Source organism: Oryctolagus cuniculus, assembly GCF_964237555.1.
Source record: "Oryctolagus cuniculus chromosome 16 unlocalized genomic scaffold, mOryCun1.1 SUPER_16_unloc_1, whole genome shotgun sequence".
NCBI lineage: Eukaryota > Metazoa > Chordata > Mammalia > Lagomorpha > Leporidae > Oryctolagus > Oryctolagus cuniculus.
The window spans coordinates 3,245,213-3,259,793 of record NW_027208201.1 but is presented as its reverse complement, the minus strand read 5'-3'; the positions used below and the strand labels follow the sequence as shown (position 1 = coordinate 3,259,793).

General features: G+C 41.8%; 2 protein-coding genes across 2 annotated transcripts in view; both read right to left on the bottom strand.

The window, feature by feature from the left end:
• The window catches only part of LOC127482634 (vomeronasal type-2 receptor 116-like), a 47,320-nt gene extending 34,693 nt beyond the window's left edge, over positions 1-12,627 (bottom strand). The window contains exons 1-2 of the mRNA XM_070067597.1: positions 12,274-12,627; positions 8,501-8,738 (exon numbers count right to left, since the gene is read on the bottom strand). Of these exons, the coding sequence (XP_069923698.1) occupies positions 8,501-8,738; positions 12,274-12,627 (592 nt within the window). The remainder of the gene's footprint in view (positions 1-8,500; positions 8,739-12,273) is intronic.
• Positions 12,628-12,674: 47 nt separating this feature from the next.
• Positions 12,675-14,276, bottom strand: LOC108175969 (endogenous retrovirus group K member 8 Gag polyprotein-like). Its single transcript, XM_051840012.2, has one exon. It carries the CDS (start codon positions 14,274-14,276, stop codon positions 12,675-12,677), a length of 1,602 nt encoding a protein of 533 aa, XP_051695972.2.
• Between the last annotated feature and the right edge of the window lie 305 nt (positions 14,277-14,581).

Genomic DNA, 14,581 nt, shown 5'->3' with positions numbered 1-14,581 from the left:
ATATTTTCTGATTTTTGTGTGTACTATTAGGTGTGGAATGTTTGGGTCATAAGTGAATTTTATGTTGAATTAGTTAAGGAGGTGACAACTGTCTTACATACATTATGTGTTGTAGCTTTCTCACTATCATGGTTTTAAGGTTCCAAGTTACCTATGGCATCTCCATCATTGAAAAATTTCATAATTTATTGTAGCCCTGGAGTGGATGTGATATGGAGTCTCCTTCTGGTGTGGAATGTTTTCTCCATACTTCTTGCTGATTAGGATCCTTTGTAATGCCCTTAGTCATATATTTACCTGTGAAGAAATGTTCATCATATCCTATTCCCGTTTTTCATGAATTATTTATATTTTGTTGTTAAATCTGCTTTTTAAAACATATATTTTATTGTTTGTAAGTTGCTCAATGTGTTTATATTTCCAATTTTAGTTGAGGTATACAAGTCTCATAAATTTCATATATACAGATTTAGGAAGATAGTGATACTCCCCTCCTAACCCTCCCTCCTGTCCACACTGTCAGGCATTTTCATCCTCCCTCTCCTATTCCCATGCTTAATTTTTAAAGAACTCTTTTCTAGTTTACTTTATGCTCATGAGATTAACCCTACCATATGTAAAGTGTTTGACAAACTGTAGGAAGAAACCAACACTATTCCTCAGAAATAGAGACAAAGACTATAAACAAACATGGATTCTCAAAGTGTCAATTTCACTCCAATACATTGCATTGTAAGCATTTGTGTTAGGTAAGGGGACACATATGTACATGTCTTTTCTGATACTGGCTTATTTCTTTAAGTATCATGGTTTCTAGTTGCATCAATGTTGTTGCTAAAGAAAGGATTTCTTGTTTTTAAACCTCTGCTTAATATTCTTAGAGTGTATATACCATGGTTTCTTTATCCAGTCATCAGTAGATGGATGTCTGGGTTGATTCCATATCCTAGCTATTTTGAATTGAGCTTCAATGGACATGAAAAAGGTGACCTTTTTTCATGCTGACTTCATTTTTTGGGTAAATTCCTAGGAGTCAGTTGACTGGGTCTTATGGCAGATCTACTTGCAGCTCTTGGAGATTTCTATACTGTCTTCCACAGTGCTGCATCAGTTTACATTCTCAGCATCTGTGGATTAGGGTACCTTCTTCCCCAAATCCTCTCCAACATAGGTTGTTTGCAGATTTCTGTATGAGAGCCATTCTGACAGATGAGGTGGACCTGATTATGGTTTCATTTCCCTGATGGCTAGTGGTCCTGAGCATTTTTTCAAGTGTCTTTGGCCACTTCAGTTTCTTTTTAATAAATGCATGTCAAAGTCTTTTCCCATTAATTAACTGGATGTTTGGATTTTTGTTGTTGAGTTCCTTTCACTCTTACAGGGAACTGGATCAGATGTGAAGCAGCCTGGACTAGATCCATTGATTTATGGGTTGCCAGCACTCAAGGTGGAAACTTAACATACTACACCACAACACAGCTCCAGTTTCCATTATTCTTTTTTTTAAAGATTTATTTTATTTATTTGAAAGACAGAGTTACAGAGAGAGGTAGAGCCAGAGAGAGAGCTCTTCCATCCATTGGTTCACTCCCCAGATGGCTGCAATGGCTAGAGCTGTGCCAATCCAAATCCAGGAGCCAGGAGCTTCTCGCAGGTCTCCCACATGGCTGCAGGGGCCCTAGGACTTGAGCCATCTTCCACTGCTATCTCAGGCCACAGCAAAGAGCTGGAATGGAAGAGGAGCAGCCAGGGCTAGAACTGGTGCCCATATGGGATGCCGGCACTTCAGGCCACAGCTTTAATCTGATGTGCCACAGTGCTGGTCCCCAGTTTCTATTATTCTTAAAAGATGAGTGGAAAAGCACAAGATTAGGCTAATTTCAACCACTTTTTGAAAGCCATTTCCCCAATTGAAGCATCTTTTTTTAACTTGTATTTAATGAATATAAATTTCCAAAGTACAGCTTATGGATTACAATGTCTCCCACCCCCCCACATAACTTTCCTCCCACCCACAAATTGCCAATGTCCCCTGCCTGATTCTAGGTCTAGAACGTCCAGGGGTCCCTGAAGGAGTGGAATGTGTCAGCCTAGGGAGAAATGAGAGACACACTCACTGCAAGGCTGATGGCATGGCTCTTGTTCTCAAGCACCAGACTTCATTTTCATATCATGTCACATAATGATTCTTTCTTTTACAATAAAAAGTCTGATGTTCATTGACCTTGCATATTGTGCTGCCTCTAGATTCTATGTCTACATCTAGTTACAATTTCTTTGACTTTCTAGGGCATATTCAGAGCACGGGTTACAAACACAGACAGATGCGAGAAAATGGGCTGCCCACAGAAGCCCAGGCCTGAGTGCTTCAAGCTATGCAGAAATTAATTACAGAAGCTAGAGTATTACCTTCCTAATCTAATCTTTACTAGAATTCCAAATGTTCAAAGCAGGCCCTTTTTTAAAATGTATCCCCTCTTTTGCAGTTCTTTCTATAACACTTTAATTCTTTACTGTACTTACCTAAAGGTTCACTTAGACCTATTCCACAGTTTTGACATCCTAACCATTGTTGTATTTGTAGAACATATTGAATTAAAGCTTTAATAACATTTATCTTTATTTAGTGGGATGTATATACCGGGGAGCCTATTGCCTTTTAATTCTTTTCCACAAACACACCAACTTTGCATAAAGCATTAACCCCTTCTCGTACACTAACTAATTCTGCTTGATTAAAATTCTACAAAGCAAAGGACATTTTGGGGATTATGAGACTAAGCATTATTCCCTAAAGTTAGGAATACAGTAATGATTAGCAGGAACACCAGGAAGCTCCAGCTTTCTCATGCAGAGTGTAATTTCAAACAAACTTAAAACTATCAAGAGGACCACAGCTGTCGTTCTCATGCCTTGCTGAGACAGACCTTCTGCTGTGACCTCTTTAGCCAGCTGAAGTTGCCTTGGCCTTGCAAGTCCCCATTGACTCCAATACAGTAGACAGTTCCTAACAGAATTATTTCTTTCTCCCCAAAGCCTCCAACAGAGTCTTCATCTCCTATAGCCTGAGAGGCATTTGGGTGGGAGATATCATAACTTTATGTGGTTGTCTCAGAACATAGGAATACTTGCTGAGACACACTCAATTGTGTATGAGTAGCCATTAGCAGGTGTGCATCTTCTAATATACAAGTCAGTTGAGGTCTAAGATTGCTTGCATTTTAAAATTGTGTGCATGTGTGTATGTGTGTGTGTAAATGTATATTATCATTTTGATTACATTATGGAGATACAGAATAATCATTTCCTCCATGATATCAGTAGATGATAATCAATTCACATGTTTCCAGGTTCTTAAGTTATTTTACAGTTGTGATTAACACTTACTAGTACTGTGATATTTTAGTCTATGTATGCAACATATCCAGAGTACATTCATAGAAAATTGAAGGAACTTAGACGATTGAACTGTTTTAATTCAGATGCTTAATAAAGGCAATTGAACTGTCTTAATTCAGATGCTTAATAAAGGCAAAGCACCAGTGGTGACTGGATGAAAAATCTCAAATTATTAGACTTTCTGTTTTACAACAGGTGAAATTTACAAAATATTTGAGCAGAATACTAGAACTGTCTTATATGTTTCCAACTTCTTTAGCTACCCTCCATTGATAACAACTCATGATAATAGGATAGTAGGATAAAATGAAGAATTGATGAGCCACTTAGGACACATCACTTTGCCTAAAGTTCCTAGTTTACCTTGGGGTTGCTTTTTTTTGTTGCATAATCCACAGGTTTTGACAGTGAAGTAATGATACGTATTCATGATGGTATCCTACAGAGGAGTCCTGAAAGTCACTTGCACTTCAGAGACATAGTTATCTATAGGGTGTTCTCCTGCCCTTGGTAGTTGTAGTGGTGAGAATAGAGATGATTTCCAGCTGATTTCTCTGCTTTCAGGTGAAAATGGGGACTTGCTCACTTAGGTCCCAAGTCCTCATAAGGGCATAAATGGGAAATACCCATGGTTGTAGGTGTAAATCTTCATGGAATTAGTGTGGATATTAGAACATTGGGGAAAGGTGTCACATAGATACGTGGCCGTCAAGATACATTGAAGTTCGTGTATCAATTAGTAATCTCTGAATTGAAAGTGATGACTGGTTCCACAGTACTTGGGGAACGTGTATTTGTGGGTATCTGTGTGTACAGGATTGCTATGAGATCTTTGTGGGAAACAAGGAAAAGTCCGATGGCTGCCCTGGATACTGGGTGTGTGGGGCTACCCCTTCCTCTTTTGTCCTTTGGGGAGTCTGATGCTTGAAGGTTCTTGGCTAACTCCTGACTGAGATTGGCCCTTCCAGATTCTCACCCATTGCACACTGTGATGCAATCCACTTGCATCATCCCAAATGTCAAAGTTTTTGGATCAAATCTAACAGAAGTTCCTCTGTGGGATCTTGCTAACCATAAACTTTGATGACATCAAGGCACCTGGGTATGGAAAGGATGGGATAAAAATGTTCTCCATCTTGTATTTTTCACCTGGACATAAGACCTCAGCTGCAGAGCCCTAGGGAAGAAAAGCTTCCAAACTCCAGGGAAGGATAGGAGGCTTGACAGAAAGGAGTCAGAAGGAAAACCAGTAGAATATTCACTCCAGTCCAGCAGAAACTCACACAGATTTGCATACACACATGAAGAGAAACACAGTATGTGTATGTAGCTGCCTGACACTGAAGGTTCCAAAACAAATGAGTTATAGGGTTTTGCACAAATTTCTTTTTCTTTAACTTTTATTTAATGAATATAAATTTCCAAAGTACAGCTTATGGATTACAGTGGCTTCCCCCTCCATAACTTCCCTCCCACCCGCAACCCTCCCCTTTCACGCTCCCTCTCCCCTTCCATTCACATCAAGGTTCATTTTCAATTCTCTTTATATACAGAAGATCACTTTAGAATACATTAAGTAAAGATTACAAGAGTTTGCTCCCACACAGAAACATAAAGTGAAAAATACTATTGAGTACTAGTTATAGCATTAAATCACAATGTATAGCACATTAAAGACAGAGATCCTACATGAGGAGTAAGTTACTCCTGTTGTTGACTTTACAAATTGACACTCTTGTTTATGACCTAAGTAATCTCCCTAGGTTCTTGTCATGAGTTGCCAAGGCTATGGAAGGCTTTTGAGTTCACCGACTCTGATCATATTTAGACAAGGTCGTAGTCAGAGTGGAGGTTCTCTCCTCCCTTCAGATAAAGTTACCTCCTTCTTTGATGACCCGTTCTTTCCACTGGAATCTCACTCGCGGAGATCTTTCATTTACTTTTTTTTTCCCCCAGAGTGTCTTGGCTTTCCATGCCTGAAATACTCTCATGGGCTCTTCAGCCAGATCCGCATGCCTTAAGGGCTGATTCTGAGGCCAGAGTGCTGTTTAGGACATCTGCCATTCTATGGTTCTGCTGTGTATCTCACTTCCCATGTTGAATCATTCTCTCCCTTTTTGATTCTATCAGCTAGTATTTGCAGACACTAGTCTTGTTTATGTGATCCCTTTGACTCTTAGTCCTATCATTATGATCAACTGTGAATAGAAATTGATCACTGGGACTAGTGAGATGGCATTGGTACATGCCACCTTGATGGGATTGAATTGGAATCCCCTGGTATGTTTCTAACTCTACCATTTGGGGCAAGTCAGCTTGAGCATGTCCCAAATTGCACATCTCTTCCCTCTCTTATTCACACTCTTATATTTAACAGCGATCACTTTTCAGTTAAGTTTCAACACTTAAGAAGACTTGTGTATTGATTACAGTATCCAACCAAAAGTATTAAGTAGAACAAACAAAATACTAAGAAGGATAACATATTAAGTTGTTCATCAACAGTAAGGGTAAGGGCTGGTCAAGCCACCATTTCTCATAGTGTTCATTTCACTTTAACAGGTTTTCTTTTTGGTGCTCAGTTAGTTTTCACCTATCAGGGAGAACATATTATATTTCTCCCTTTTGGACTTGCTTTCTTCACTCAGCATAATGTTTTCCAAATTCTTAATAGGGATCACTTTTCAGTTAAAATTTAAACACCTAAGAATAATTGTGTGTTAATTACAGAGTTCAACCAATGGTACTAGGACAAAAAATTTACTAAAAGGTATAAAGTATTACATTGTACATCAACCATCAGGACAAGAGCTGATCAAGTCACTGTTTCTCATAGTGTCCTTTTCACTTCAACAAGTTTCCCCTTTGGTGCTCAGTTAGTTGTGGCCGATCAGGGAGAACATATGATATTTGTCCTTTGGGACTGGCTTAGTTAACTCAGCATGATGTTTTCCAAATTCCTCCATCTTGTTGCAAATGACCGGGTTTCTTGTTTTTGAGGGCTGTATAGTATTCTATAGAGTACATGTCCCATAATTTCTTTATCCAGTCTACTGTTGATGGGCATTTGGGTTGGTTCCAGGTCTTAGCTATTGTGAATTGAGCTGCAATAAACATTAAGGTGCAGACAATGTTTTTGTTTGCCAATTTCATTTCCTTTGGTTAAATTCCAAGGAGTGGGATGGTTGGGTTGAATGGTAGGGTTATCTTCAGGTTTCTGAGGAATCTCCAGACTGACTTCCATAGTGGCTTCACCAGTTTGCATTCCCACCAATAGTGGGTTAGTGTCCCTTTTTCCCCACATCCTCGCCAGCATCTGTTGTTGGTAGATTTCTGTATGTGAGCCATTCTAACTGGGGTGAGGTGAAACCTCACTGTGGTTTTGATTTGCATTTCCCTGATTGCTAGTGGCCTTGAACATTTTTTCATGTGTCTGTTGGCCATTTGGATTTCCTCTTTTGAAAAATGTCTATTGAGGTCCTTGGCCCATCTCTTAAGTGGGTTGTTTGTTTTGATCTTGTGGAGTTTCTTGATTTCTTTGTAGATTCTGGTTATCAACCCTTTATCTGTTGCATAGTTTGCAAATATTTTTTCCCATTCTGTTGGTTGCCTCTTCACTTTCCTGTTTCTTTTCAAGTACAGAAACTTCTCAATTTGATGCAGTCCCAAATGTCGATTTTGGCTTTTACTGCCTGTGGTTCTGGGGTATTTTCCAAGAAGTCTTTGCCGGTACCTATATCTTGCAGGGTTTTTCCAATGCTCTCTAATAATTTGATGGTGTCGGGTCATAGATTTAGATCTTTAATCCATGTTGGTTGAATTTTTGTGTATGGTGAAAGGTAGGGGTCTTGATTCATGATTCTGCACGTGGAAATCCAATTTTCCCAGAACCATTTATTGAATAGACTGTCCTTACTCCAGGGATTGGTTTTGGATCCTTGATCAAATATGAGTTGGCTGTAGATGTTTGGATTGATTTCTGGTGTTTCAATTCTGTTCCATTGGTCTATCCATCTGTTTCTGTACCAGTACCATGCTGTTTTGATTACAACTGCCCTGTAGTATGTCCTGAAGTCTGGTATTGTGATGCCTCCAGCTTTGTTTTTGTTGGACAATGCAGGCGTACACCTTCCGGATAGGTTAACGCCGGTGAGACCTCGGAGACACCAGACGCGTTTATCGGCTTTTCAGCTTCCACTTTATTTTTCAGCAGACTCACGTTACATGTTGCGAAAGCCCGCCGTCTTCGCCTCCTCCAACCCTCTTATATCTCCCGCCCACTGTCCACCTCTTTATATATGATTCATGGAAAACATGTTACCAACTCAGCAAGAGTAAGTGTGGGAAACATGCAATAACAGGATGCTTAAAGTCAAAACAGGATCTTGCAATTAGCAACGGGCATGGTGGAAAAAAACCAGCACTAAACTTCTTTTCGGGAGGGGCACAGCTGGCCAGGCTGTCGCATTCCCTGACATCTCCCCCTTATTTCTTTGCAAAATGGAGTGGTACTGTGCCTGTCTTAGGTGACCAAGAGCATCTATCGGGCTTACCCATCATTGGCACATGAACATGAGGTGTGGAGGGAGCGTTCATGCCCTGTCTTAGGTTGCCTTGAAGACCTCTCAGAACTTACCCATCTTTGACTACCATTCCAGCAGATTCAGCCACACCTGAATCTGTCCATTTTGCATGGGGTACTGGTTATTGAATGCTAGCTGGCTTGTTTAACCACCATTTGTGTATTAACAGCCCTTGCAAGATCTGAACAATAATTGATCCTGTTGTAAGCACAATAAGAGCCAACCCTATAATAACGGCCCATTGTTTAATTGGATTCCAACTACCATTTAACATGCTACCCAAAAGACAGGACTGATTAGCGGCAAATGAAAAGTGGTTGTAGGGGTAGGTGGTAACACAAACTGCAGTAGATCGAATAACACAGGGTATGCCAACCAGGCCTAATCTTACAATAAATCTGTTCATTAACAGCTGAATAGCAGTATATCATCAAGTGCCTGGGCGGTAGATCTTGTGATGCTATCAAGTGTGGACAGTGTGGAGGTTTGGCTCACGGCCATGCCAATAGCGGCCTAACCAGCTGATAACGCTGCAATTATTGCAACGACGACCACGGTGACTCCAAAGTCTCTCCTGTGTCGAACAGCCATAGAGAAGTCCTTCTCAGACACCACAACTGGTACAGGAACCCAAATAGGAATCCACACAACCACCAGTGTTTCCGCTTCACTTAATTTTCCTTTAACACATGAGGAAATAACTCCTGTAGTGCAAGTATTATTAGTAGCATTACAGCGATACCAAAAGAAGGGAGGCTGAAGAAAAACAGGGGATGATCGTTGGGTGACGAAAAGGCAAATCAAGACAGCTGGAGAATTGGGGGTGCCTGGGGAGTGCAAGAAGGAAGTGGATTGGTAGGAGGGTAAGGAGCAAATGGCCTGTGACACTCCTGGCACCTGAGAGGTAGCGACTCAGATCAAAAGGCTATAAGTTTCCCGGTAATATTGGCTCTGTAAGAACTACCTGACTCATTCCAGTTGATAACATCTCCCATGGAATAAGTGGCCACATTAATACATGGCATAGGAAAGCCGGTATAATTATAACCACAAAGATCTGCACCAAACTTAGGCTTATGGAAGCATAGCGCTCCCGAAAGGTGGATGGATAAGTTAACCTGGCCCTGATGGGAAGAATTGACAAGACTGTTGTAAGGCACTCCGAATCTTTCACCTATGGTAGAGTTATGCAAATACACAACTGGCAGAAGGTTAGAAGAGTTAGAAACAGGGAGAGGGAGAGGTAGGGCTCTCAAGAGACCCCAATACTCATCCAGTTTGGCCATCATCGGTGACAGTGGTATCATTATTAGTAGGAGTAGGATCATGATCATCTTGCCACTCTATTGTTCTTGTCCATCTTTCTGGAGTCCAGATTGGATTTTTTTCTTCCTGTGGGAGAAAACAAACAGCGCCTCGTACCCTTCTTATTAATGGGTATGGGCCTTTCCATTTGTTATCTTGTGGGTCTTTCCACATAATCATTTTTCTAACGTGTGGCTGAGCTTCTGTCGGTTCATGGGGTTTATTACTATTGGGGGTCTGTTCCAAGATTACATGACGTTCTGCCGGGTGAGACCATCAGCTTTTTTATTTAAAAAATTTATGGTAAGTAAGGCAAGGTTGAGAATGTCTTTAGGGGAACGGGATAGTGCCCCTATTCCCCCTTTTTGTTTTAATACAAAGTTTTTCAGATACAGATTAGTGCGTTCCACAACAGCTTGTCCAGTAGGGTTATATGGGATGCCGGTTAAATGAGAGATATGAAAAGTTGCTAAAAACTCAGCAAAAGCCTTAGAAGTATAAGCAGGTCCATTATCAGTTTTTATTATATTAGGAATTCCCCAAGAAGCAAAACATTGTAACATATGTTGCATTACATGGGAGGTGGACTCTTTGGTGGCGGCGGTAGCCATAACTACTCCTGAGTAAGTATCCACCATAACATGGACACAGGATAGCTTGCCAAAGGCAGGGATATGCGTTACATCCATTTACCAAATGTGACATGGATAAAGGCCCCAGGGATTAGCTCCAGTGGGCATAGTAACAGGCTGATGAATAGCACATTTTTCGCAATTTTGGACAATAGATTTAGCTTTACGAATAGGGATATTAAACCTCATACTTAAAGTCTTACTATTAACATGCCAAAGTTTGTGATATTCTGTTGCCTGTTCCATGGCAGTGCAAGCTAAAAGGAAGCGGGAATGTTGATCCGCAAGGGCGTTTCCCACGGTGAGAGGACCTGGCAGGGAGGTATGTGCTCTAATATGGATGATAAAAATGGAATCTGATCTCCTAAATAAAGAGTGCTGAACAAGCTCAAAATAAGGAAACACTGTAGAACTTTTGGATATTAACGAAGGGGAGCCTAGCCTCTTAACAACATTAACAACATATAAGCTATCAGAAATGATATTAAGAGGACCCTCAACCATATTTAATAACTTAGCCACTACAGCTAGCTCTGCATGTTGAGGTGAGGGAGATACAGTAACTGCATGATGCACCTGACCTTGTAAAATAGCCACCCCGGTACCTCCTTTTGCTCCATCAGTAAAAGCTATGGGTGCTTTGGGAATGGGATTAGAATAAACTCTTTTAAAATAGTGTAAGGGTACCATGTCACAAAATCTAATAAAGGGATGATTGGGATAATGGTTATCTACACTTATGTCAAGGGTGATGGTGATGTGGGACCATTGCCAAGTTTCCTTAGCCCACTCCTGAATGACTACAGACTCTAATGGAAGAATGCAGGACTGTGGTCTTCTCCCTGCAATTTCTACCACTCGGTGGATGGCTTGTAAAACTAAATTTCCCATAGCCTCCGCATAGGAGGTAATAGATCTGGGCATATGGTTATGTGGGTATATAAACAACAATGGTCCTTCTTGCCAGAGTAAAGCATAAGGATAATGACTTTGTATGAACACCAAAATACTTAGGGGCATAGTGGGGTCACACTGCTGCATAGCGGTGCTCTTAAGGTGCTGTTCAAAATTTTTTAATACTGCTTTTGCCTCCTTTGTAAGTTGTCTGGGTGAATTTAGGCATGCATCGCCTTCCAGAAGTCAGAACAAAGGGTGCATTTCTTCAGTAGTCATTTTACAATAAGGCCAAATCCAGTTTAAATTTCCACACAATTTTTGTAAGTCATTTAAGGTTTTAACATGATGAGTGGAGATATTAAAATCAAGAGGCTTTACTGTGGTAGGGGTAATCCGTAGTCCTAAATATTGTACTGCAGGAACTCGTTGAATCTTTTCAGGGGATAAGATAAGATTATAATTGTTTAGGGATTGCTCTAATGCAAAGAAGGCTTTATCTAATTCTTCCTGGTTAAGAGCAGCCAATAGAATATCATCCATGTAGTGTACTATTGTCATTTGTGGAAATAATTTTCTTACAGGTGCAATAGCCTTAGCAACATATATTTGACATAATGTGGGACTATTAGTCATTCCTTGTGGCAATACCGTCCATTCAAAACGAGCATTGGGTCCTATATGATTTATAGAGGGAATTGTAAAGGCAAAACGTTGTCTATCTTCCTTGGCTAGGGGGATAGAGAAAAAACAATCCTTTATATCAACTACTATTAGTTTCCATTCTCTAGGTAGCATGGTTAAAACGGGGAGGCTGGGTTGAGTGGCCCCCATAGGTTGCATTTGTTTATTTATAGCTCTTAAATCATGAAGTAGGCAATATTTACCTGATTTCTTTTTAATCACAAAGATAGGAGTATTCCAAGGAGAAGTAGATGGCTGAAGATGTCCTGCCCCTAATTGTTCCTCTACTAAGGTTTTCACAGCAGCCAATTTTTCTTCTGTAAGGGGCCACTGCAAAATCCACACTGGCTTAGAGGAGAGCCAAGTTATAGGGATTGGCTGCAGTGCGGTGGCCCCTCCTGGAAACCCAGTCCATGCCTGTCCTTTTCTCCTTTTGGATTAATGGGCGTTGTAATACCCTGTTCCCTAGCTCCCAGGCCTCCACCTTTATATCCCATTCGCGTCATGATGTTCCATGCAGCCTGTGATCCTTGTTGTTTTCCCTTTTCATTAGTCAAGGTAAGTCTTAGTTCCTGTAGGGTGTCTCATCCCCACAGGGTAACTGGCAGCTTACAGATATATGGTTGGAACTGTCCAGAATGGCCTTCATTGTCGGTCCAAGTGAGGATGCTGGCACTCCTAGGTGGAGCATTGGTAGTACCCAACCCTACCAGTGTATTCTCTGACTCTTGTGTTGGCCAGGAGGGAGGCCAGTCATCTGCGGCTATAATACTTACATCAGCCCCAGTATCTAACAAGCCTTGTATTGTTTTTCCCTGAATGACAAGAGGCCAAAGTGGTCTGTTTTCCAATGATAAGGAGAGTGCTGCAAAATTACTTCCTTGTTTAGCTCTCTGATCTCTAATTTTTTCCCAGCATAGTAGTTGTGCTAGGGGTCTGTCATTATCTACGATAGCTGCACCTAAGGTGGCTTGAACGATAACTTTAGGTTTGCATGTGAGGAAAGTTACTATTGCTGCCTGAATTTGGAGTCCGTGCTGAAAACTGGTGGCTCGTCCAATCACTAGTCCAAAGCCAGTATTGGGAAGAGAATTTTTAGTAGGGACTACATCAATGATTTGAGGACCCATAGCTGGAGTTAATATTTGAGACTCCGTTGGCTGCAATTCGAAACAGCTTACTGTTCCTGATCCCCCTTTTTTGATTGCTGGCGCACCCAATTTTGCTTCAGGCCCCGGTGTGCTGGGGCCCCTCTCCCATTTTTTGACTCTTGGGGAATGGGGTTTCCTGCTCTATCAGTCTTAGAATAACAATCACTGGCCCAATGATTACCTTTCCCACATTTAGGGCATAATCCTGGCTGTCGTTTGTTGGGTTTATGTTGTCTACATTCCTTTTTTACATGCCTGGGTTGGCCGCAAGCGAAACATTTGTGGTCACTCACTCTATTGGCCTTAGCCATTGCCATAGCAGCATGAGCCCCAGAGGCAACATCATCCATGACATCTCTGCAAATTTTCAAAAAGGTAGGGATGTCCTTATGTTGCCAAGGCCTTAGCACGGAGCGACATGTCTTATTAGCATTTTCATATGCCAGTCTTCTCAGCAAGGGTGCGGCCTCTTCAGGAGACTCAAACAGATTGCCTGCAGCTTCATAAAGGTGGTTAATAAAATCTGCATAAGGCTCTGTTGGTCCTTGTATTATCTTAGTCAGACTGTGTTTAACTTCCCCTTTTTTTGGCACTACCTTCCAGGCCCTCAAGGCTATATCTCTTATTTGTTGTAATACCTCCCAGGGACACCGAGCTTGCACCGCTTCTGCATGGAATGCTCCCTCTCCATTTAACATATCCTCATTCCAGGCAGGTTGCCCATCAGCTCGGTTTTGTGCCGCCTGAGTACAAGCTAGTTCCCTATAAGCGGCTGACCATAAGAGATAATCTCCCCCTGAAAGGACTGCCTTGCAGACATTTCTCCAATCTTCAGGGACTAGGCCCTGAGTGCCTAAGGTTCCTAGGATAGCTTTGGTGAAGTTACCATGTGGCCCGTAGAGAGTCACTGCCTTTTGCAACTCTTTTAATGCTGTGAAATCGACCAGAGTCCACCCGCGATTTCCTTGGCGGTCTTCGGTCACTGGAAAGATCTGATGGGGGTTAAAGAACTCTGCCCAATTTGGTTTCAGGCACCGTGGTGGGTGGGGAGTTGAATCCCCAGTATTTATAAAAAAAGCGGCTTCATTGTCATTACGAGCACTTTCGTTTTCAAGTATTTGCCTTCTAGTCTGTTTCTCCGGCCCAGACTCTAAAACTATGGGCCTCATCTCGCTGGAAGCATTGCCGGCAAAACAGCAACAGCACATAGGATGATGGGGTGGTTCATACGGAGGAGCGGAGGGCATTAAGGGCAACTCTGGGTATAGTGGAAGCGATCCCAGCATCTGTGGATGTTTTGCTTTTGGTCGGGCTCCTCCAATTGCTTCCATCCTTTGTTCCTCTATATTATCTCCTTTTTCGCTACTATCATGGGAGTCTTCGCTGAGCTCCTCCAGTAGTTCAGAGCCTTCATCTAAGAGTTCCCCGATCTGGTCATCCTCTGACCGTAAAGCAGTATCTATCAGATACCACAAGCGGATCACTCCCTCCTTGACTCCAGCGTTTTGCAATTCACGTCCCACCGGTCTCCACCGAACCTGTGATAAATCTCCTTCTTCAACAAACCAAGGACAAGTTTTATATAGTATCCTCGTAAAATTGCACACAGCTAAACTCTTTACGGGCATCCCCGTTGCCTTTAAAAGGCGGCTAATCAATAGGTGCATTTTCGTGGTGGACTGTGTGTTCCCCATTGTACCACGGTATTCCTAGGCTTTTTCCCCTAGACTCCCGTCTATAGACATTTTTTTTTTTCTTACCTTCTTTCCGCGTCGCAGCGATCCGAGTCACGACACCAGTTTCAGGTGTACACCTTCCGGATAGGTTAATGCCGGCGACACCTCGGAGACACCAGACGCGCTTATCGGCTTTTCAGCTTCCACTTTATTTTTCAGCAGACTCGCGTTACATGTCGCGAAAGCCCGCCGTCTTC